The 24,614-nt window shown below is 26.3% G+C and overlaps 2 protein-coding genes across 3 annotated transcripts in view; one reads left to right on the top strand and one right to left on the bottom strand.

Annotated features, from left to right (window-relative positions):
• Positions 1-6,124, top strand: part of LOC135929597 (uncharacterized) — a 13,874-nt gene extending 7,750 nt beyond the window's left edge. The window contains exon 5 of the mRNA XM_065466253.1: positions 5,828-6,124. Within this exon, the coding sequence (XP_065322325.1) occupies positions 5,828-5,889 (62 nt within the window). The 3' untranslated portion in view covers positions 5,890-6,124. The remainder of the gene's footprint in view (positions 1-5,827) is intronic.
• On the bottom strand, positions 6,026-24,614 carry LOC135929596 (ubiquitin thioesterase OTUB1-like). Of its 2 annotated transcripts, none has more exons than XM_065466251.1 (8): positions 24,530-24,614; positions 24,433-24,488; positions 24,303-24,398; positions 24,135-24,253; positions 8,187-8,271; positions 8,036-8,139; positions 7,772-7,862; positions 6,026-6,335 (listed from the first exon to the last, which is right to left on the bottom strand). In XM_065466251.1, exons 1-8 carry the CDS (start codon positions 24,549-24,551, stop codon positions 6,063-6,065), a joined length of 846 nt encoding a protein of 281 aa, XP_065322323.1. In that variant the 5' UTR covers positions 24,552-24,614; the 3' UTR covers positions 6,026-6,062. The 2 variants fall into 2 exon arrangements, with proteins under 2 accessions (XP_065322323.1, XP_065322324.1); XM_065466252.1 differs by having other exon boundaries at positions 24,536-24,611.

Raw genomic sequence — 24,614 nt, 5'->3', positions numbered from 1 at the left:
TTTATCCAAAACACATAGTGATAAAATAAAATCAAATTTTTCTATTCTATAGACTATAGCACTAGCCATAGTGGAAGTGGCAGGATCTTCAGAATCCTTTAAATTTGCCAAAGCTGCCCTCAAAGCATTATAAAGTAGGAAAAAAATTACAATCGCCTTATATGATGTTAGCCAGCTTCTATAAATATAAAATAAACATTATATATCGAAACAATTAAGATAATATTACCGAGTGGTGATGCGTAAAAATCTATGTGATTTTGTCAGTAAATCACTCTGACATGTTTTGAGTACTTCATATCTTTTAACACCATTAAAATATACGTAAATTTCGTCTAATATTCCCAAGACATTTCGCAGCTCTTTTACTGATTGGCATAATTGAACAACTATTAAATTTAATCGATGACAATAGCACCAAATAAAAGCTGCCTTTGGCGCCTCCGCTCTAATCAAAGCCTGCACTCCATTAATTCTTCCACTCATGTTTGAGGCGCCATCATAGCTTTGCCCCACTAGGAATTCGAGGGGTAAATTCATGGAGCCAAGCTTGGATATTATATTCTTTTTAATATCGAGGCCCGTTGTATTTCCCGTACAATAAATGTCTATCAGCCTTTCAACGGGCTTAGGTGTCTCGCTATTTTCAACATATCTCACTATCAAAGCTATTGCTTCTGATTTCGATACATCATATGTGCCATCAACTATAATTGAATAGCACCTGTTGAATTCAATCTCCTTTTGAATTTTTTTTATAACCATATTTTTAATGGTTTCAATAAGAATATTTATGTTATTATATGATAACAGATTTGAATATAATTTAGATTTTAATCCCTTAATTTTTTTCTCACTTCTTCTTTCTTCATTATCTTGTATATACATTTTAAGAACAGGCTCAGAATCTGCAATAAGTTTAATAAGGCTCATCATATTGCCATCTTGTTGCCTGTTCCCCCAGAAGGCTTGATTGCGGGATAAGCATTTATATTTTTTTTGGTTAATATTTTTGGGCATATTTTGACAATGATCTAAAAATTATAAATGATTATATATAAGATTTAATATTTAAATTTTTACTATTCCCTTTGATAAAATTTTAATTTTGCGCCAAATCTTGAAAGTGGAAAAATAATTTTATGATAAGAAATATCGGATAACAAACTAATTTGCTAAACATCGACCATAAAAATTTTTAAAATAATAAAAATTTTAAAATAAAAAATTAAAAAAAAAAAAGTACCCCCATAGAAATTTATAGAAGCAGTTGCTTCAAACCCCCCCCCCCCGTTGTAGGGGTCACTGGGTTAACCCTGACTATTAAATATATTGATTTTTGCATTCATGTTTAAATGTAATAAAATTTGCATACTATAGAAGATTTTCTGACATTTTTATATTAGCTAGCGTTCAAAGTTGATTTATCTTCTTCTCCTCATAAATAACTCCTACTGAGTATTAATCTCGAGCCGATACCTTTAATTTTTTACCGATACCAAATTATTCACATCGCTTTAGGATAGTTTAATAACTTTTCAATTTATATTTTCTTGCAAAATAAAGATATATTAAATATTTTGATAATATAAAGTAAATTTTTATATTTTAAAACCATTTTTTTTATTTAATTAAAAAAAATTTTAAACATATATTTTGGTAATGATATTAAGTTAGCTATTAAACGTTTTTAAAATTTATGTGTTTTTATAAAAATATTAGAAAAGGTCGTAAATAATTCTTATAAACAATTTTTAAATTTTATTTTGGAGTTCCATATGTGGCTCATTCGGTTTAGACTTTAGAAGCAGTTTGGTAGTTCGCTTCGATCTAAACCTTATTAAAATTTAATATTTCTATCATCTTTTTATTTAAAATAAATAATCTAATTTTTCAGTGAAGCTGGTCAAATATGTGTTGTTTCTGGAGGGGTTACTGACTTTTATTTAGTTTTAATATTGTATAATATCCATAAAAATTATTTATAAATTAAGGTTATAGCAAGTCGACTTAGGACAGGTCCTAATAACTGGTTTAATTAAATTTGCCTTATTTTTTAAAAAGGTGCTAAAAATATAAAATTTTTAATTTAGGGGTGTTAATGCTAAGCTCGATTTGTTTTTTCTGAAGCCAATGATTGTTATGTTGTTAGCCTACATGCATTTTATATTATTTTGATATTTAAACTAAAATAAAAATTGTCCTGGCCCATGGTCTTCGGTTTGGATTTTACATTATAGTTTAGGGTTGTTTCTGAAGATCAGTTCCAGAACTGAACCATACTGGTTGGAATCCAGCTGGGGACATTTTTTTCTTCAGAAATCATCCTCCAAGAATAGATTAGGTTATAATATTAAAAATTGTTTTGAGTTAAATTTAAAATTAATATACAAAAAAATCGTGGATATTTGATGAAATTTGGACCCAATGTTATATTTTCAGGCTCATTTTTAAAAGTTAAATATATTTGGCGGACACTTTTTAAAAAAAATAAATAAACTAACACAAGCCGAAAAGAAAAATCTAAATTCATTTTTAGTTTATTACATATTATATTGGGTGGTCCTGGTCAACATAAAACGTCGCACATAGTATAGAAAAAATTCATTTTTAAAATTAAGTCCACATTTATTAAAACCATTTTTATTAAATAATGGCACCCAAAGATCTCATATAAACGTGTTATGAAAGCAAATGCTGGAACTTTAATTCACTAATTGCCCTCTAAAAATTTAGTAAACATTAAGCAAAAAGTTGATATCACTACGCCTCTCTCGTAAATTTTTTTCCCCTCAAAATGAATATACTAATTACCTTTTAGAATAACTATTTCAAATTTTTCAGAAAATAGCATTTAAAAAAGGAAGTAAATTTAAAAAAAAGAATGTAACCTGGCCAAAGGCTTACATAAAGCGCAGATATCGCCCCCCCCCCCTTATGATATAAATTGCAAAGGAAATAAGGAGTTATAATTTGACGAATAAAAAAACAATGCTGTCTTTGGCGAAAATTGAAAATAAATTGAGGTAAAATAATTGTGATTTAGTTTAGACGATCCTAAATTTAAATAAACTTTTCTGCTAATATTATATTTGTTTATTATTATGTCTATTATTTAATGAAAGAATAGTTATAAAAATATAAATAATTTACCACACAAAAAATTAATTTAAAAATTTTTTTTCAAGAATAGTTAAACATATCCTTTATAAATGATATCTCTAAATTTTAAATTGATAGATTTTGGTAGAAGGCTTTAAAGTAGCAACATTTTAAGTGGGGCACCCGATAATTTAAAAAATGAATGAATTATGTTCAAAAAAAAGTGCGGGACAACCTTACTTCTAAAATTTTTTATTATTTTTCGCATATACTATTTCTTCATCTATAAATAAGAACAGTATTTAAATGAGCCATCCTTATTCTTTAGCGTATGCTTTTTATTATTGAATTTGATAACTACCAAAACCCTATTGACACTTTTTTTTTCTTATAAAATTATTAAAATTCATTAATATAATTAATTGACGAAATGTTTACATTAAATTTTTCCACTAAATCAATTTCCCCACGACTAATAATAAATGTATTTTTTATAAATAAGGAATACCATATTTTTATCATGAAATCTAGAACAATATTTTTCCTATTTCATCAAAAAAAATTTCCTTTAATTCTTTTCTTAGCAGTTTAAATAGAAGTTGGGAAAGATGAGCTTCTTAACTAGAAATTGTAGTTTTACATTCTCTGGGTGTTAGCTACATCCCCTTCAAGCTTGAAATATGGCGTATTATATTATATTGATGTATAATTATTTACAAGCAAAAATTGAATTGTAATATATAACTTTTAAAAAATAAAAGGTGATAAAATTTAAAAATAAGTAATTAAAATCAATAATTATAATAATATAATATAATTTTATGAATATCTCTTATTTATTTAAAAAAAAATTATCTAAAATAAAATATAAAGTTTGTAAAATAAATAGTTTCAAAATAGAAATTCATTTCATTTTATATTTTCTAAATTTATATTTAAAAAATGTATAGAAATAAACTGGTTAATTTAATCTATGATAAATAGAAATTAATTATTAAAATTTTTTTTAAATAACCGGTATAGGTAACTAATTTTTAAACCGAATCGAAAATTGATAAAAAATTTAACAATAGGCTCTATGCTGTCCCCAGCTCAGCGCTAGTTCGATTCTATTTCCCAATCTTTTTAAAAGTTTTCTGCTACATTGATCTAACAATAATTTATAATGAATAATATTTTTAAAATAAATTTAAAATAATATGCCATTCCTTATAATAAGTTCGACTTCTTTTTACATTTTTTTTCATCATTATAATATATTTTATGGAATATTTGCTTTTAATAATCTATAACAGTCTATAAAAATTTGAGAAAATATAATTAACGATAAAAATAAGGAGTAATAAGGTCATTCAAAAAAGTATCTTACCAACTTATTACTTTACTAATGAGATTAACTTTCGACAAAGGGTTTGTAATAAAATATTTCGGTAATCCTTATATATATATTTTTCTCCTTTTTCAATCAATTGTATAAAATAATTATATAATATAAATCAAGAATCATTTCGAATCTAAGAATCAGAAATTTTCTAAATTTTAAAAAGATGGTTTTTTACATTTACAAGAAAGGTACTTGTTCTAACTAGTTTTGTTAAAAGGCTCGATCTGTGCCAATTTTTAAAACGACTAACTCATTTAGGCCAGAAAAATATTGTCCAAGCCTCGAGATTTGGTTAATAGATGTCCATTAGTGATCTGCATCGGGCTTTTAAGCCCGATCATTCGATCTAGAACGAATTTTTTTATTTGTCCCGAAATAAAAACAAAGATTTTGTCCCATCGGGAAAGCCATTTATTTAAATATATAAAATTTAAATATTTTTTTGATTGTAAAAATACTCTATAAGTAAAAATAAGCGCCTGTTTCTTGAAAGAATATTAAAATATATCAATTTATTTCATAAAATTAATGATATCTTATTAAAAAATTTACGCTCGACTCTTTTTTTTAAAATGTAGGCCCAACCCAGCCCGAAATTAAATTATTTTTAAAAGAAGAGTTCCGGCGGGGCCGTGATTTGCAGATCTCGTGTCCATACTTTTGTGCCATCTACGAGAAAAATCTTTAGGACTAAGTAATATTTTTAACAATCGGCTCAAAGAGCCGTTCAACAACACTAGTTCTAACAAAATAATAATTCATATATTTTTCCAAATTTTTGTGTTAATAACAAAGTTCAGAAAAGGAGCAAAACATCTAATAACTGAAACTGCCTTTTTTTAGTCTAGGTTTAAAATTCTGGTTACAACGAAATATATTACAAACAATTTGAAACTTTCATATAAAAAATAGATAAAAATGAACAATAAATTAGTCGAACTGATGCCTGGAACTAAATTTTTTTTCTAAAAAATCGCGTCAAGCTTAAAAATGATAAAAAATATATTTTTTCTTCATTTATTAAAAAAATTAGCCTGAAAATAAATAAAAATTAGGGCTGGGTTTGGATATGAAAAAAAATTAATTAAAAAAAACCATCAAAAAAAAAATTGAATTTAAGGACTCTAATGAAATTAAAACTCGGCTCACCATTATCAATAAATTAAATAATTTCATAAAATTAATTATATTATATTTTAACCAAGTTTATTATTTTTTTTAAAATTTACAAATTATCACCAAAAGGGCCCGTTAAAATAGCCCTGCTCCAGGATTGGAGTGGGGTTCCATATAACATTGCCGAATTGCGTAATTTAATTAAAAATAATTATTTTTATAAAGTGATGGACGATATGACTGATAAAAGGGTACCGCCGCAAGGTTTCTGGGGAAGCAGAGGATAACAAATTTTATTATAACCCTTTCAAATGGCTTATTAATTTTATCACTTTTGTAATTCTCGGAAGAATTTTATATCATATTAGCATTCGCATTATCTTTATATTTATATAAGAATACTTTATTTTTTAATATTTATATAAATCATTTGTAAACAAATACCAAATTTTAGATAATTTTATGTCAATTTTGGATATATTATATCGTAATGCCCTGGTTTATATAATAAATAAATTTGGGATGGTGAATCATCGTTTCCATCAGATCCAAAGGTATGTTGATTAGAACTTTTAATAGAAATCTGATTACTACTGCTATTGTCAACATCGTTATCAGCATTATTAGGATTTAAGTTTCTATCTAGATATTCTATAAGTATCGTTGCGCTTAAGGCCGAAGATAATGCTAAGATATGTATATGATCGCTCTCCCTATTCATAACTTCCACTTCCTAAAAAAAATTGTTATATTAAAATTTATAATAAAAAACTGGTTAATTTAATTCCAAATATTCAAAGAGATACACGATCCAGGATTTTCCTGCCTTTCGATACAATACTAAATTATTTTTGTATATGCTGATACACTATCAGATATCGATACTACAAATTCTTGATTTTTTTTAAGATTCTAAATCATTTTTAGGCTTGTTTATTATGGAATGTTTTGTAAAGTATAAATTTCATTTAATCATTTTATATTATAAAATCTTTTTTTGTTGTTTAAAAAGATGAATTTTATTTAAAAATATAAAAGGACATTAAAACAAAAACATAATGAAAATAAAAAAGGGGGGAAATTAATTTGGAGGACTTAATAATCCAGGATTGATATGCCGGAAACCAAATTTCTTTTGATATGGCGAAAGGAATAATCCTCGGGTCTTATATTAAAGTAACTTTAATAATTTTAGAACTCGAAATCTGAATGAAGCAAAGAGTCAGACTATTAAAACAAATAAAAAGTTGTTCAGCAGGTTGTCGAATTTATTTGCAGCCCTAAGATGGAGCTAACAGAAAATGATCTGGCGAGACGATTCAAGGAAATGTAATATACATTGATTCTAAGGGAAAGATTAATTAAAAAGTTTGGTTGTCAGGGCAGAAGCTGTAGAGATAATATGTTATGAAGCCAAATTCATCGAAGACCAATAGTATTCTAGGCTCTTCATGAGAAAATTCATGATTATTGTTTCAAGCCAATCATAATAGATTCGTCAAATTTAAGAGTATTGATTTGTACTGCATAAGCGATATCAATGATAGAAAACATGGTCAATCAAATTTTGATGGAAGGGAAGATTGTATCGGGGGGTGGGGGGTGGTATTGCCCATTTAAGTTCAAGGATGAATTCCACTTTTTAGTTATATGATCAAAATTGGGAATGAACAAAATTAATGTTAAATTGAATTTTAGGAACACAAAAATGTTTTAATTAGATAAAAGGCTCAGTGTGCATGTAAAACTTAAAGATCTCTCTAAAACTATATATATTTCAAAAGCTAACTTTATTGTGTTTAATGTAAAATTATAATATAGCATAATATTTCTATAAAAATAAAAAAATTGAGCAAATTTTGTTGAGATTATATATTAAACAGTAAAGGTTTCAATTTGTATAAACTTTTGAGACATATTATTTAAAAGTTGGGGATTAAATAAGCCACACCTCAATTCTCTCATTTTTAAAGAATTTTCCATTTGTTATAACATTAAAAATTGGCAGATATTCTATTATCGTGTACCTCTAATATTCAAAATAGATTAATCTAATTTTTTAGCTATGATTTAAGTTTTATAAAGATAAAAAGGAAAAATTTGTAAAATTACATAACTAAGTGACAATAGATACACCTTTATAAATTAATGCTTAAAATTCATGATAACCTGGGCGCAAAAATTTTCTACGTTGTCATAACCCTCGATAAAATTTTGGAAAAAATCGGCATTATTTATTAGATATCTTGAAGTGATAAGTCTATTTAGGTATAGTAAAAATATAGTAGTGAAAAATGAGTATTCAGAAATGTTTTATCTAAATCTATACAATTTGATTGTATTCAGATTTAATATATAAAAAAATAGAATGTTTATGTCAAAGAAATTCCATAAAAAACAAGATAGTAAAAAATATTAATAGATTCACTTAACCTAAGATAAATTACTATATAATTTGATAAGCCATCATCATTAAAAATTTCATCTAAATTGCCCTCTGGTAAATTATCCCTGATACTGATTAATGAAGTTTCAACCTAGAATCATATTAATAAAAAAAATGAATACAAAAAAAATTATTTACTGATTGATAAAAATCTTCTAAAATATAGTCTGAAGTACCAGAATTGATTAATTGTGATTTATAATCTTTACAAACACTTAGAAATCTAATTATTTTTATGAAAAAGAAATTTTAATTCATAGAAAGGTAACTCATTTCTTATTATTAATAAAAGGAATACTTAGTTCAAAAATCTGGGTTGAAGCTAAGGATTTTTATTGAATTTCACATATATTTTTCTTAAAATCAAAGACGATTTTGCAAAGTAAAAATTTTGATTCTCTCAGGCAGGGGCGGACTGGCGACGTTACGGCCTCGTGGGCATTTTTTATAGAGGCCTCGTTTATATGGGGGCTTTGCCCCCATATCCCCCCTTCCTCCGCTTTTGCCCGGTCTTCGACCGGGTTCTCTTAAATGGCTTTTTCGCTTTACATGATTTTTATTACTTCTTATTTTTGAAAATTCAAATGATTTACATTTTTAGTAAAAAAAGAATATTATTATACGATAATAATATATTTTATTTAAAAAAAAGCGCATCTAAAATCATATTCATATATAAAATAATATTCATTGCACATATATATTTTATATTAGATTTACAACGATATTGCACTATAAAATCAAATCATACATCACATGTTAAATATAAAAAAATACATACTCAATATCAAATCAATTAATTAAACATATAGTTATTGCAGTTATAGAAAATTACAGAGAATAAAATTGCTGCACTTATAAAATCAATTGTAAATAGATATTAATAAGATTCAAATAAAAGAATTAAGAATATATATAATTTTTACGTTAATAAATCTCTCATTAACTTTGAACCTTTGCGTAAATATACAATATCTTCTAGTTCAATCTGCGCTAATAGTTCTCGTTTAACTGACATCATTAAAAACGCTTCTAATTTTTCTTGGTCAATATTAGCTCTCAGCTTATTTTTATAATTTTTAATTTACTAAATGTTTTCATGCAATTAACCTGCGTAAATGACAAAGTTAAAATGTATTCATATGCCAAATAAATTAGTGTCACTTTTATGCATATTGTATCTTAAGAATTTCATACACGCATATTAAACACTTGTTATATTTATTATCACAGAGTTATTATCATATTGTAATATTCCATCTTCTTCATTTGACTCCTCACTTGTACATACGCTGCTACCAAATCTTTGAATACACTGGCAAATGAACATAATTCGTTACGTAATTTAACACTCAATTATGCCAATTGTGCCAGTTTTTCCAAGGCCTTTTCAGAAATACCTTTACTATTTATTTCATCAAAATGTCTTGGATGCAAATACTGCACATTCAAAATAAGCTCTCAATTCGCAGAAAGCCGTTCCGACAAGCTGTTTATAATTTGATCAATTATAAGACGAAATACTTCGAACCTATAAAGGTCAATCAATTCTTGAGGACGTTCATCTTGGCATTTATCACTATATATTCTCTTCGCTCGTCCTATTCAATTTTTTGGCTGAGCATTCTGTAACCTGATACTCTCCGGGAGCTTTAAATATGAAAGTGTTTCATTTAAATTAGAAGCCATTTTATTGCTTTATTTTGAATCGATGTAATAATCGAGGATACCGAAGACTTAGCATCTTCTATCATTTTCCATGCTGACAAAGGACCTAATTTTTTAGTTTGAAGATATGACAGTGGCCCCATTATTTCAAAAATTTCCAAATATATTATAGCTATAGAGTCTTAAATTTTTATAAATTATCAAGTTTTTGTCTCAAATGATTTATTATCTATTAGAAATTGAAGTGCATTTATCGTTATTGGGAGCAAACTCTCTTTACCATATATCGATCTAAGGGCTTTTTCACGTGCCCACCATCTTATCTCACCTATTTTTTACAGCCTTCTCAACTTATTTTGGCCAGTTGAATGCTTCCGTTTCACTCCATCCATCCTTTTATCTGATTCACCGACCTGGATTTTATTTGATTTCAATGTATTAAGAACAAGAAATGTTGACTATATTATTTCTACAATAAATCAATGTATAAAAATATAATATAATACTTAGCTTTCACTCTTCTCAAAGTGAAGCGTTTTCACTTCATTTGAAAAAAAACAAAGAAAAGAACGTGTTAATGATGTATAGCGTCAAGTGACGTTATTGATATTTTATGCATTAAAATATAGTAAACAACATGACAATTCTCAAGGAATGTGATATTCAAATCATAGAGATATCATTAAAAATAAATAAATGATATGAGAAAATAATGCGAACATAATAATTTTTTTTTCTAATCCGCCTCTTTTATGATATTTTTCTCTGATCGGCCTCAAAAATCGACATTTTCTCGCGGCCTCATGGGCAAAATGCCCACCTGGTCTTATGGCCAGTCCGCCCCTGCTCTCAGGATTTTTCAAAAGAAATAGTAAATAGCCCAGAAATTTTTGCTATTGTATTTTATTTTCAAATTAAAGTTAATAAGATGAATTGTTGAGTTTAATAACCTATGCTCTTGGGCGTAAGTCATGGGTGGGAGGGGGGGGTACACTGTTTTAACAAAATATATTGTATGGGTATTAAATGAGCTAAAAAACGATAAATTGATCACATTGATACTCAACACTCAATGTCACCAGGGTACTTGTGAGAGAGGGGGGGGGGTGGGTTAATTATATATAATATAATCAAATGAAAGTTAATACAAAGATCAATTGATACTCACCGCCCCATGTGTCTAGGTAGGTATTGAAGAGGGGGTGGGGGTAAAAGGTGCATAGTAAAATATCTCAACATGGTACCAAATGAAATCAATAAAAAGTTCAATTAATTACATTAATACTCATCTTTCCAGAGTGGGTTGCTAAATTTTATAACATTATATCGATATGGGTATCAAATGAAAGTGAGGAGATTAATATGTCATCGAAGTAAGTAAAGGAGGGGGGGGGGGTTAAAAATTTCCTAGTATAATATCTCAACATGGGTATCAAATAAAAGCTAATTTAAAGATCAATTTATTATATTTAGGCCTAAAACGAATTATTTGTTATTTGATATTCGATTCGTATTTTACGAATACGAATAACACAATTATTCGATTCGAATATGAATAATGAGGAAAATTATTCGTATGATTCGAAATTATTTATATATAAATATTCGTAATTATTCGCAAATATTTTATTGCAAGTAAAATAAAAAGAAGTAATTAAATTTTCCTAGTGGATATCATTTCGTTTTATTTTATTTCCTATTATCAAATATCAAATCATAACAAGTTATATTTGCTGAAAAAGTTTAATGGAAGAAAAGGAAAAGCTTCAAAGTAAAATATAATCATTTTATTTTGATTGTTTCTCTTTAATCATTTTTGATGTTATGAACAAGTCAAAACATTTTTATAGAGTGTGCCTCTTTCCCATATTCTCGAGCTCCTAGCAGATAATAACTAAATATTTTTGACTAGTTTTTATTATTTGATTAGGAAAATCCTTTTCCCATAGTAACCTTATTTTTGGCAAATTTTAAAGACAATCTAATTCAGATAGTGCATTATAATATCTTCATCCTTTATTACATTGTCATAATCACCTCTAAAAATTATATTAATAATTAAATAAAGGAAATTTATGCTACTAAGGTATTTTTATATATTAAATAAAATCTATAATGAAATACTTTCTAAAATTTTGTTATATTTTATATGCAAATATTTAAAATGTAGATATTTTATATAGATTATAATTTTAAAAATTTTATTTTGTCATAATCCCTTCACCTCTAATAAAATGATATTAATAATAAAAATCAATACATTATTAAATAAAGGAAATTTATGCTACTAAAGTATTTTAATAAATAAAATCTATAATGAAATATTTTCTAAAATTTTGTTATATTTTATATGTAAATATTTAAAATGTAGATATTTTATATAGATTATAATTTTAAAAATTTTATTTTGTCATAATCACCTTCACCTATAATAAAATGATATTAATAATAAAAATAAATACATGATTAAATAAAGGAAATTTATGCTACTAAAGTATTTTTATATAATAAATAAAATCTATAATGAAATACTCTCTAAAATTTGTTATATATTATGCAAATATTTAAAATAAATTTTAAAATGTAGATATTTTATATAGATTATTTTAAAATTTTTATTATATAAAAACTATTTAAAAAAATGTAATTGAACAATTACATAAAATATAAATTTAAAAAAATATATAAATAATACACTGTACTTTGATTAAAATAGTATTTCCATAAATTTTAAGAATTAATACAAAAATATATAAATGTTATAACTAAGAATTTATTTTACAAAAATAAATATTATTTAAAACTAATATTATCATATTGCTATTTTTGATTTGAATTTATAAAGAAAGGTCTAATTTTCTCTAAGGTTTTGCTAATTCATAATAGGAATAAAAATAGAAAATTAAAATAATTTTATTTTTTTAAAAAAGACCCCCTCCTCCATGCCTATACCACTGTTTAATTAATTTACTGTTTTTTTCTTTCAGCTTCTAATGTGTCATTAATCTGGAATTTCAGGAAGGATGGTAAACTTGGATTTTATATGATATAATGTTAAAATATATTCAAAGATCAATTAGAAAATCTTGATGGAAGAAGATGTGGTGAAGGACATAGTCAATCCTCAAATAGTTCAAGATCTACATCAATCTCTGATCAAACTGAACCTTTTAATGCTAGGCGGAAAAATTCTTTAATATGGAATCATTATCTCCATGATGCTAAAAAAGAAACAGCTAAATGTAAAATATGCAATGTGGAGATAATGTGCAAGAAAAAAACTACGTCAGCACTAATTAATCATAACAAAAGATTTCATCAAAAACAAAATAAAACTATTAGAAACTATTTAAATGATATACCCAAAACAAATGCTGATGATGTTAAGCATTATTTATTAAAATTTTTGCTAAAGTCAAATATACCTTTTAAAATTCTCGCCACTCAGTAATTAAGTCCTTCGTTAGAGCTTTAAATCCTGAAATAAAAATATGCTCAATACCGTCGATTAAACCATATGTTGTATTCCATATCAAATCAACTGAAGATTCAACCCGACCCTCTTCGATTTTTTTTAAAATTTGCATGATGGTAGTATATACACTAACTAGCAATAATATAAAATTTTAATTCTCAACTCAGCTTACTTCATGAGATATGGCCATCTTTAGAAACGCGAAAAGTTCAAAATATACCATATTTAATTTTAAATATCTCAAAAAGTAATTAAGCCAAAGGTATAATTTAAACTTTATTAAATAACTCTAAAATAGCCCTTTAATATGATATAAAATTTATTATATTAAAAATAATTTAATTACCAAAAACCGGAAATGGTTATAAAATAAAAATTGCCCTTTTTTTTCTTTCAAAATTTTTTAACAAATAGACATTATATATCTTAATATTTGTACAAAATCCTAGATTGGGACTATTACTGGGCCAATAGTTATTACGCTATAAATATAAATAGTATGGCTTAAATTCTATATTATACGAAATGAGTAATTATTTTTTTAACAAAAGTGATAATATTTGTGAATAATAGTATTAAAACTGAAATCCGAACCCCATCTTAAGATTTATATTCGCCCCCCCCCCCCAAAAAAAAAATTTCTTCTTAAATTCGAGATTTTTGACCTGGAAATTCTATGAGTGAATTATGTATATTATTTTCTTTGCCGGATAAAAAATTATCTTTGTGATCGTCAGAAATATATTTTCATAAAGATTATTTTCTACTTATAATTAATTATCAAATAAAATAATTATCATAAAAATCAAATTCAATTCCAACAGCAACAGCCGTCATTTTTATTGATTAATTTTATAAAGCCATTTTTCTAAGAAAATTAAATTATCGGTATTCATTATCCAATTTATTTTTAATTTAAAATAATTATATAAAATTAATAGCTATCTTTTATTCCTTGCCAAAAAAATTTAAATGTCTAGAAAAGTTATTTCTATTCCAGTAAAGTGCTGTAATCCCTTTAGAATAAAATTTCATTCAGTACGTTACGATCTTAGAAATGTTTTACAATGGATGATAGAAGTGAATTCTAGCTTACCAATTAATCAAAAAATTTGTAGCTCTTGCCGGAAAAAATATTCAACAAATCTGATCTCACTCACCTTTTACTTCTACGATCCCGATCACATTACCTTCTATTTCTAACTTACCTTCTACCTCAACTATTAATGAAACATTTAGCGTACGCTTTTGTAGTTCAAGATCACGCTCAAGGCTTCCATTGGACTAATAATCAGGCAACACTTCATCCATTTATGATTTATTATTGCGAAAGCGGTACCATCAAACATATAAGTTACGTAGTTATATCAGATTGCCTAAAACACAATACTTGTTCCTTTTATTTATTTCATAAATTTAATTCAATTCTTGAAAGAAAGATTTGATAAGATTTCAATAATTTATTATTTTTTTGATGGAGCCGTTACCCAGTATAAGAACAAAAAAAACTTTGTAAACCTTTACAACCATTATAATGATTTTGGGATCAAGGCAGAATGGCATTTTTTTGCAACTGCACATGGCAAAACTCCTTGCTATAGTTTAGGGGGAATTACAAAGATGGCTGCTAGAGCAAGCCTGCAACGTCCTTATGAAAATCATATATTAACTCCTATGGATTTATATAATAATGCGAGAATTAATATCCCTGGTATTAATTATACATTTGTCAGCAACGTTGAATATTTAAGAATGGAAACCAATCTCGAAAATAGATTTTTAACGGCCAAACTAATTCTCGGGACACAAAAATTTAATTCATTTATTCCAATGGAAGGAAAAATGAAAGTCAAACGTTATTCTAATTCATTAGATAATTTAATGTATGATATTATTTAATTTAATATGTTTATAACAATATTAATTTTCCATTTGATATTCATGTAATATAAATAAATAGCTAAATAAAGTTATAAATATTTTTACAATTATTTTCTCTCTAAAATAAAATCGCTAAACTTATATGTTAAATATGACATAATGTCTACTAGTGGGCTCACAGCCCGAAACATTTATAAAAAAAATATAATCGGCCCGATCATAAAGGAATTTTCTTTTTATTTGTTTCTTAAATTACTATATATTTGGTATAATTTAGGATTTAAGCCATACTATTTATATTTAAAGGGTAATAACTATTCGCCCAGTAATGGCCCCAATCTAAAATTTTGTACAAATATTAAGAAGTATAATGTCTATTTGTAAAAAAAATTTAAAAAAGAAAAAAAAGAGCAATTTTTATTTTATAGCTATTTCCGGTTTTTGGCAATAGACTTTTTATTAATAAAATAATTTTTATATCATATTAAAGGGCTATTCTAGAGCTATATAATAAAATTTAAATCATGCCTTCAGCTTAATTACTTTTTGAGATATTAAAAATTAAATATACTGTATTTTGGAATTTTCGCGTTTCTAAAGATGGCCATATCTCATGAAGTAAGCCGATTTAAAAAGTAAAATTTTACATTTTTATTAGTTAGTGTATATACTACCAACATACAAATTTTTTAAAAAATCGAAGGGGGTCGGGTTGAGAATCGACTTTATTTGGTTGATTTAATATGGAATACAACATATATGAATGAAATTTTTAATAAAGAATTCAATAAAGTTAAAATAATTTAAAATGCCAAATTAACTTTACAACTGATATATGATCAAACCCTACTAATGTACCATTTTTAGGGTTGACCTGCCACTTTATTGATGAAAAATGGGAGATGAAATCATTGTTATTGGATATAGTTCCATTTACTGATTCGCATTCTGGTGAAAATATTTATAGAGTTTTCTCAAATTATAATATCGACATAAGTAAGATAGCAATTACTTGCAATAATGCTAGCTCTAATTCTACTTTCATAAAAATTCTTCGTATAAATTGTGAAATTTTACATGTGCGATGTTTTGCACATGTACTCAATTTAGTAGTACAGGAAATACTTAAGAAAGTAGACAAACAAGTATCAAAATTAAGAACAATCATAAAGATTATTCGCAATTCTTTTACAAAGACAAATATTATGCAAAATGTGTGCTCCTCCCTACTTCCCCCTATGAAATTTTTAAAATTAAAATTAGACACATCCATCAGATGGAATAGCTCTTATTTAATGGTCGAAAGAGCTATTAAAATGAGAAGGGCTATTGATGAAGTTGTGACTCAGATATATGATGATATATCTGATATCGAAGAAAGAAAACTGAGCGAAGTAATTTAATTTTATTTACTAATTATTATTTTTTATCAAGATGATTGGACTACTTTAATAAACATACAAAACAAATTAAAGACTTTTTTTGATTTTACCGAAGATATATGTAGTGACACATATCCTACCCTAAATCTTGTCATCCCTTTCTATGTTTCTTTAATCGAACATTTAAATTCACTTGATCTCGATTTTATAAACTCTATCAGTGCGATTGAGAAAATAGAAACTTATTATAACTTACCAAATATTCACACTATAATATCAACAATACTGGATCCTAGATAGACTAAAAATGGAATTTTTTGAGCAACTACTAACTACATATAACATAGACACGACAAATCTATTAGAAAAATTTAAAGATGTATATAATGATTACAAAATATAATATCAAATCAACATCAGTTAACCCAATAGTACAGTCGAACATGGATAGAATTTTTAAACAAAATAATATCGCATCAGTATGTGAGGTGGAGACATATCTTAACGAAATAATAATCAGTTCAAATAAGAGTCCCTTAGAATGGTGGAGATTGCATGGGGATCGTTTTTCTGTGTTGTCGAAAATGGCAACTGATATTGTCAATTCAGGGATCTTCGGCTTCATGTGAGCGGTTGTTCTCAATAGGAACAAATATGATAATGAAAAATAGAATGTCTTTGAAGGAGGAAACTATTAGAAAGACTTTATGCTTAAAAATTGGATATTATCAAATTCGGATTTACTATAATTTTATATTTTTGTGTATTATTTTCTATTTTTATAAAATGAGATTATTGTACATTTTTAGAAAATTTTAATAAAATTCGAATATTAGATTGAAGAAATAGTTTAAATATTTTTTTATAAGCAATTCTAATTCTAAAAATCGGATATTTTGGTCAATTTGTTTGGTTAACGTTATATGAAATCATTAGGTTTTATTTCGTTTATTTTCTATAAATTTTTATATTGTAATGACAATTAGTTTAGAGAATCCTTAAAAGTGTCATCTTTAAACATCTGTAAATTTTTTTTGCAAAATATTTTATAAGCTTTAGAAAAATTTTCGAATCGAATATTCGACGAATCGAAACGAATAATGATTTTATTATTCGTACGAATACGAATAGCGCAATTATTCGATTCGATTCCTTTTTTTGTAGGCCTAATTATATTGATACCCATATATTAGTGGGTATGATAGGGTTAAGGGTGAAAAATATTTTAGCATGATATATTGATTTAAAAAGGAGATCGATTAATTACATTGATGCTAATCACTCTACGTCTTTTGGGTGAGTATGGAAATAAAAGATTTCTAGAATAATATTTCGAAAAAGAACGATTTGTTATATGTAGTGTTGTTAAATGACTCAGAGCCGATTGGCTAACTCAATATTTTATTAGGAAAAATATTATGCAAGCCTTAAGATTTTGCTCATGGTGCACAAAGGTTTGATCTATTAACGAAATCTCGAGGCTTAGATAATATTTTTCTGGCTAAAATATTTAGTTAGCCGTTTTTAAAAATCGGCTTAAATCGTGGCGTTTAACAATACTAATTATATGGATAGTTATAATCGTGGGATAGGATCTAATAAAAGCTAATATTAAGATATACTGATAACATTGTAATTATTAGTCATCACTAAGTCTTTAGGGGCTTCTGACTTTCTAATATTTCAAACAGTATTGTGAGAGATTTAGTTTACTCCATTTTTATTTAGCCAAAACCATATTTACAAATCAAAGATTCACTTTCTAAAATAAGCCCTCTCGTAAAGGTAATATTTTGAGGAACCGGCAAGGACTACGACAAAGTGAGTGACGTAATATCATCATTGAAATTAAAGGGTACAGAAGTCCATAGGAAGAGGCCAATATTTTTTCCTGAAAATTTATAATCATATAAGTCCTAATTTTTGATTAAATTATTCATATTCTTTGTTTAATTAATTTATAACTTTTGTTTAATTGACGTTTAATGTATAAAAGAAAATTATTGTTTAAAAAGATAATTGTAAATAATAAATAATGAAGATATATATTTTTGTAAAAAATATGTTTTTAATCAATAATTAATTTTTTTATGAAAAAAAATTTTTTGACTTTGAATTATGATATTATTTTACGTTAATCTTATTTTTTAGTAATAACTATTGATACCTTAAGACTTATAAGTTTGACCTTAAATTCAGAAAGGAAATATTTATATCTCTTTTTTTAGTATATAAATTCTTAAATCAAGAGTACTAAGAAAAAATAATATGTTCGAGCAATTATTTCATATATTTTTCTGATCGATTCATTTTTTTTAATCTGAGCGTTTCAGATATATACTTGAGCAATTAGAATTTTTTCTTCTGACCATTTCACTTTTAATTATGTGCGATTAAATAGGAGCTTTATTTTTAAGGATCCGAACCGAATATCAGTTCGGTTTAGGTTCAGATAAAAATAACGGTTAAAGGTTCAGGTGATATAAAATAATAATAACGGTTAGGTTCGAACCTCTAAAAACCGGTTGAAAACTTACAAACCTACATTCGAATTAAATGTTTTATTTGTTATATTTTGATTTTATTGAGTTCTAGAGGGTGGTTTCATTTTTAGTACGCTCAAGTGTTCCGTGGTGCCCCGTCATAGTTGTGTCACAATCATTAATATTACATTTTTTTGTGATTTTTATAATACTATATGTAAATAATTTATATATTGGATTCAATTCATATATATATGAATAATAAACATAAAAATATTTTAAAATGGTAATATACTAATGTTTATAAAAATTGTGACCACTTATCAATCAAAATTGATTGAAAATAATCTTTAAAACAATTCGAATATAAATTAGAATTTTAGCAATATACTAGTAATAACTTCTATTTTATGCAAAAATCATGAGGTCCGAACCGGTTAACAGCATTTTAATGGTTCGTTCAGGTTCGGCTATAAAATCTTTTACGATTTAGGCTCGGTTCGATAAAAAATAGTGGATAATACCGGTTCAGGTGGTTTGGTTTGGATCCCTGCTTATTTTATATCCTTTTGTTTTTACTTAATTAATTAAAACTGGATACTTTATTTAACAAAGAGAAAAATATAGTCTCTTTAAATATATAAAATATATTTATATTTATAACAATATAAAATAAAAACTATCAAAAATAAACTAATTATATTAATGTTTACATGCCCCCCCCCAAAAAAAATTCCCCTTCTTGGATAGCCTGCACAGGTTTCACTTCTATCTATTCACCATCGACCCATGGTCTTTTCTTGGTGTGAGCTGTCCCAGAGCAAGTTGGTATTATTAGAGTTAATGCTGGTTATAGACAGTTGACTACATGGGGGACAATTCATCTTTATATGGCTAGTCACTTGATACCTGTTTCACCCTAGCTTGAATATTTAACAACTACGCCATTGGAACTATTGTGGAACTGAGTATAATATCTGGTGTAGTTCAGGGTTGCCAGGTCTCCCAACCCATCAGTAGGATACTCCTACAATTTTTAGCTTACATGCAGACATCTAAATCTACCTCAGAAATCTCCTGCAATTTTAAAATATCTCCCTGCATTAAATTTTTTTATTATATTAACGTATTTAATATATAAATAATAATTTTGAGAAACAGTATTTGATTAATATTTTTTAAACAAATTTTAATTTTTTTTCATAAAACATGTCTTGGTTTGTTTATTTCCTTCTTCCTAATATGTTTTATATAATAATAAAACAAAGTAATAATGCATGCGTTTGTGTTACCTAATTCTAGGAATAAGGATAGAAACATTTTATATGAACTGGACTATATTTCCTTGAGGTTGATTCTCTTTTCTTTCATTATATTCATTTAAATACAAAACATAATTATTATAAATTATATTGGATTTATTTCTATAAGATAATTATTTTAGTTATTATAGTTCATTTTGAGTAAGAGCAATCCTATTCCAACAAATGTCAAACACAAGCACCAAATTATAATATGGAATGGTGTGAGTTAGTATGAAATGTCCCTATCAGATGATTATCACTAATACCCGCCATTAATAGAATGCTAAAATGTCATGAACCTTTAAAAAGATATTTTTAAATGGAAATTATAAAAGCTGTTCAAATATTTTAAAATAATTTTTCGAAAATGAATTGGCAGAAGTAAAATTTAGGCATGGTTTCACATTTGGAAATCTACATGTAGTTAATATGTAATAGCAATCAGAAAAATCTTCATTAATACATATTCACAAAATTATGTTACATCTATGTTAATCTGTAAAGCTAAAAATTTTAAATAAATTTTACAGCTCTAATGTTAAAAATGTTTCATTTGTTTAAATGTTGCCCTAATTAATTGATTTTTAAATGAAGCAGATATTTTTACTAAAACAATTTTAGTGTATTAGCAATCAAAATTTGAGGTTGATAATTTTATTTACAAATGTATAAATGATACGACTTTTAAATAAAAATCATCAATTGATGGATTTTATAATTTGAAAAATAAATTAGATATTGATAACTTGTTCGAAGAGAATGTTACTCTATTTTTTATAATCCCCCAGAATACTCCAAATAAATAGTCCAATTGGAGAAATGGGTATAATTTTTTTATAAATTTCTCCAGCAATTTGAAAATTTTGCCCTGGCAACCTTGGTCATAACTGAAAGCTCTCCAAGTACCCCCTCCCCGCTTGATTCCAAATACACAAATCACCTGCCCTAGGCTAAATATTTGCCAGAATGCTAGTTATCTCAAGCAAATATGCTCCCATATTTACATACTGGGTATAGATAAAATTATCCCCAACGTTCAACTGAAAATGTTACAGATTACAGGAGAAGACCATATAAAAAGGAATTGTCCTCTGTGTGGTATGGTTGATGGGCAGAAACAACTCAAATACTAACTGTACTCCAAGACAAGTCATGTCCAGTGGCCTCTACAAAAGGAGGGGGGTCCAAAGTAGAGGTCTGTAGCCCACCCAATGTTTTAAAAATTTTTTAACCCGCCCACCCATAGTTTTCAAAAAAAATATCCCATTTGTCTAAAATTCCTTACCCTCCCGCCCATTATTTATAAAAATTTTTAACCCATTTATAACATTTAATAATGGCCATTCTTTCAATTTTTTAAGCATCTAATAAAAATATTTCAGCATTACACCTCTACAAAAAGTTTATAATTTAGAAAATTAATCTAAGCTTAAAAAAATATTCAATTTAAATTATGAACAATTTTGATCAAATAGAATATTTATGAAATAAATATAAATATAAAATTGATATTATATGTAATTATAATGCAAAAATAATAATGAATCGACATTTTCTGGATTCAAACACCTTCTTCTTTGTTCTAAAAACCTTCCAGCAATGCTAAAGTTCAGGCACTAGTTGCAGGAATTGCCAATATTTTTCTTCCTAATCTTGATAGCTTTGGTAAATCTCTTGTCATTTCCACCAAAGTAGGATATCCATTTGAAGTATATCCTCTTCCTCAAGTGAGATCCGGATGTCCCGTATGCAATATATGTAAAACTCTTTTTTAAAGTGAGTACGAAGATTAATCTGCCATTCCCAAATAAAACACCATGCTATTTTCGTAATCATTTCATGCTATTCGGAATAGTAACAGAACAATATACTATACAGTTTTATAAACCAGACCTCGAGTTAATATTAGAAACAGATGCATCTAACCAAAGATTTGGAGCTGTATTCATGCAAAAATATGATAATGGTAACGAATTTCAAATAGCTTACACCTCAAGAACTTTACAAGACGCTAAAAAGAATTATTCTACAATGGACAAAGAAGCAAAAGAAATAATAAACGGCATAGAAATATCTCATAACTTTTTATATGGACGAAAATTTAAAATTTGAACAGACCACAAATTTTTCTTTAGTTTGTTTTTGAACAAAAATTTTAAATTTCCTTAACCCGCCCACCTGCCCTCAGAAAATTTTTTATCCGCTAACCCACCCGTTCACTTAGATGGGCGGGTGGGCCAAAACCCTGCCCAATGCAGACCTCTAGTCCAAAGCAATTTGTTTCTAAAAATTTGAGTGGGGGTATTTTTTTAAAATCTAATTCTTTTATTGTTTTACTACATTCATCCTTAACCAAGTGATTTCTGGTTTACATATTAAATTAAATAATAAGTGGGGGTCTTATTATTACATTTTAATAAATTTTGGTCAATGTTTAACAAATTAGGTTGTTATCCAAGATTCCTTGATAAAATTATTTTTCCAATTCAAAATATGCCCAACAATATTAACGAAAAGAAATACAAATGATTAATTAATAATTGCAAATGGTATAATATAAGATATGATAAATGGACAAACCACATTCGAAAAAGGCATGGTGGGCTTGATTTTAACGAAATAAAGAAAAGATTTGAAATAGTAGCTTTATGAATATTTTTCAAAATTGGACAAATAGCAAAGTAATTTTTTTATACCATTTAAATTCAAGTAAAATTTTTGACGAAATGTTGAAATTTAGGAATATTTATAAGATAGCTAAATCGGGGGATGTAATTATGATACATGACCTAGAGGTTAGATTTGTCAGATTCTGAAAATTGTAAATTTATATTAAAATATTTTTACTATTATTTAGTTTCTTCTTCTGATGATAATTCTGAGACTTATGATTCAGACTGAAAAAATTATTCATTTATTTTACCTTATTATCTACTTTAAAATTTTTTGCTTACCCCAATTTAACAATTTTATATAAATATTTATTAACCATTCCTACTATCTCATGTACTGATAAAAGGGTCATGAGTAAAATTAAATTAATAAGATCCATTCTTAATAATTTAACCATTTTATCAATAGAAATTTTTTTATTTAAACAATTAAATGATGAAATTTTAAATTCTTTCACTTTAACTTCCCCTAATTTGTCTAATTATTAATTTAAAAATATATTTTTTAAATTATTTTTGAAATTTATGGGAGTAAAAAAATAATTAACTATTTTTTTGAAGGGGGGGGGGTATTTTCATGGAGGTATTCTTCTTCCATCGCTCAGAAAGTGAAAGGGCCACTAATAATGTCAAGGAGGTATATCTAAGGATCAGTGCTAAATTTGTTGGAGTAAAACCTGTGCGGCTATCCAAGAGGTGAATTGACTCAATGCATCTAGAATACTGTGGTAAAGAACAAAGTAATGAACTTGATGGACTTGGCTTCTGAAATTGAGTTTAAAAGCCTAATTTTTAAAAAGTCCCTTGTTGTGAACATTAATATAGTTTTTGTTTATTTCATATTTGAAAAAGATGTCAATTTTTTTTTATAAAATATATATCAAAGTAGTACAAGATCTTATTTTTTATATGTAAATTATAAAAATTCTATATAAAAATGTTTAATAAAGTATCCATTTTTAATAAATTATTTTTAAAAAATAAGGAGAAAAAAATAAACTAAAAAAATATTAAATAAAAAGAAAAGGATATTAAATAATTATGAAAAAAAGAGGCTTCAAAATTTAGATATTATAAAATAATTAGGAAAATAAGATTATAAAATAAAGAGGTTTTAATTTTTATGAAATATTAATCATATTTTTAATAACAAATTTTTATGGCATAAGAGAATCTATCAGTAACAGTATTGTTATTTATATAGATAAAACTTGTTTTTACTTGTCTATTTGAAGTTTATGGTTAGAAAGGTATTCAAAATATGAAAAGGCAAATGCTCTAAAAAAACAGTTTCCATCACCTCGCACTCTCCTTATAAAGGCATATTTATTAGATAACTCCTAATATCTAAGTATTGTACAAAAATAAGTGTATTATAAATATATTCACCTTTAATTTTTCAATATATAGAGGGTCATTATCATAATCTTTAAATATGTCTTCAAATTTTTGTTTTTCTCCAATTAATTTATATGTACTTGCAATCTAAAAATATAAAGGTGAAGCATAAAAATTAAACTTCTTCTTCCAAACGCTTCTGATATGTTAATATGTTTTCATCGTGCTCATAAATGTCTATGATATTTTTAATTTACTATTATATATTATCGAATTACTTTTACTTTCGACAGGTAGCATTAAAATTATTATACTGAATCTTGGAATGCCAAAATGAAACGATTGACATTTTGTTATAAGTTA

Source organism: Gordionus sp. m RMFG-2023, chromosome 5 (genome assembly GCF_954871325.1).
Source record: "Gordionus sp. m RMFG-2023 chromosome 5, tfGorSpeb1-WG-v2, whole genome shotgun sequence".
Taxonomy (NCBI): domain Eukaryota; kingdom Metazoa; phylum Nematomorpha; class Gordioida; order Chordodea; family Parachordodidae; genus Gordionus; species Gordionus sp. m RMFG-2023.
The sequence above is the reverse complement of the archived record's forward strand: the minus strand, read 5'-3'. Positions and strand labels throughout refer to the sequence as shown.

Coding starts and splice junctions, on each gene's coding strand:
- LOC135929596 (XM_065466251.1), bottom strand. CDS start 24,551: ATGCTACCTGTCGAAAGTAAAA. Junction 8,272..24,134: donor CATAAACTTCAAATAGACAA/GTAAAAACAAGT, acceptor AAAAATAATTAG/ATTTCTAAGTGTTTGTAAAG. Junction 8,140..8,186: donor TAGAAGATTTTTATCAATCA/GTAAATAATTTT, acceptor ATATGATTCTAG/GTTGAAACTTCATTAATCAG.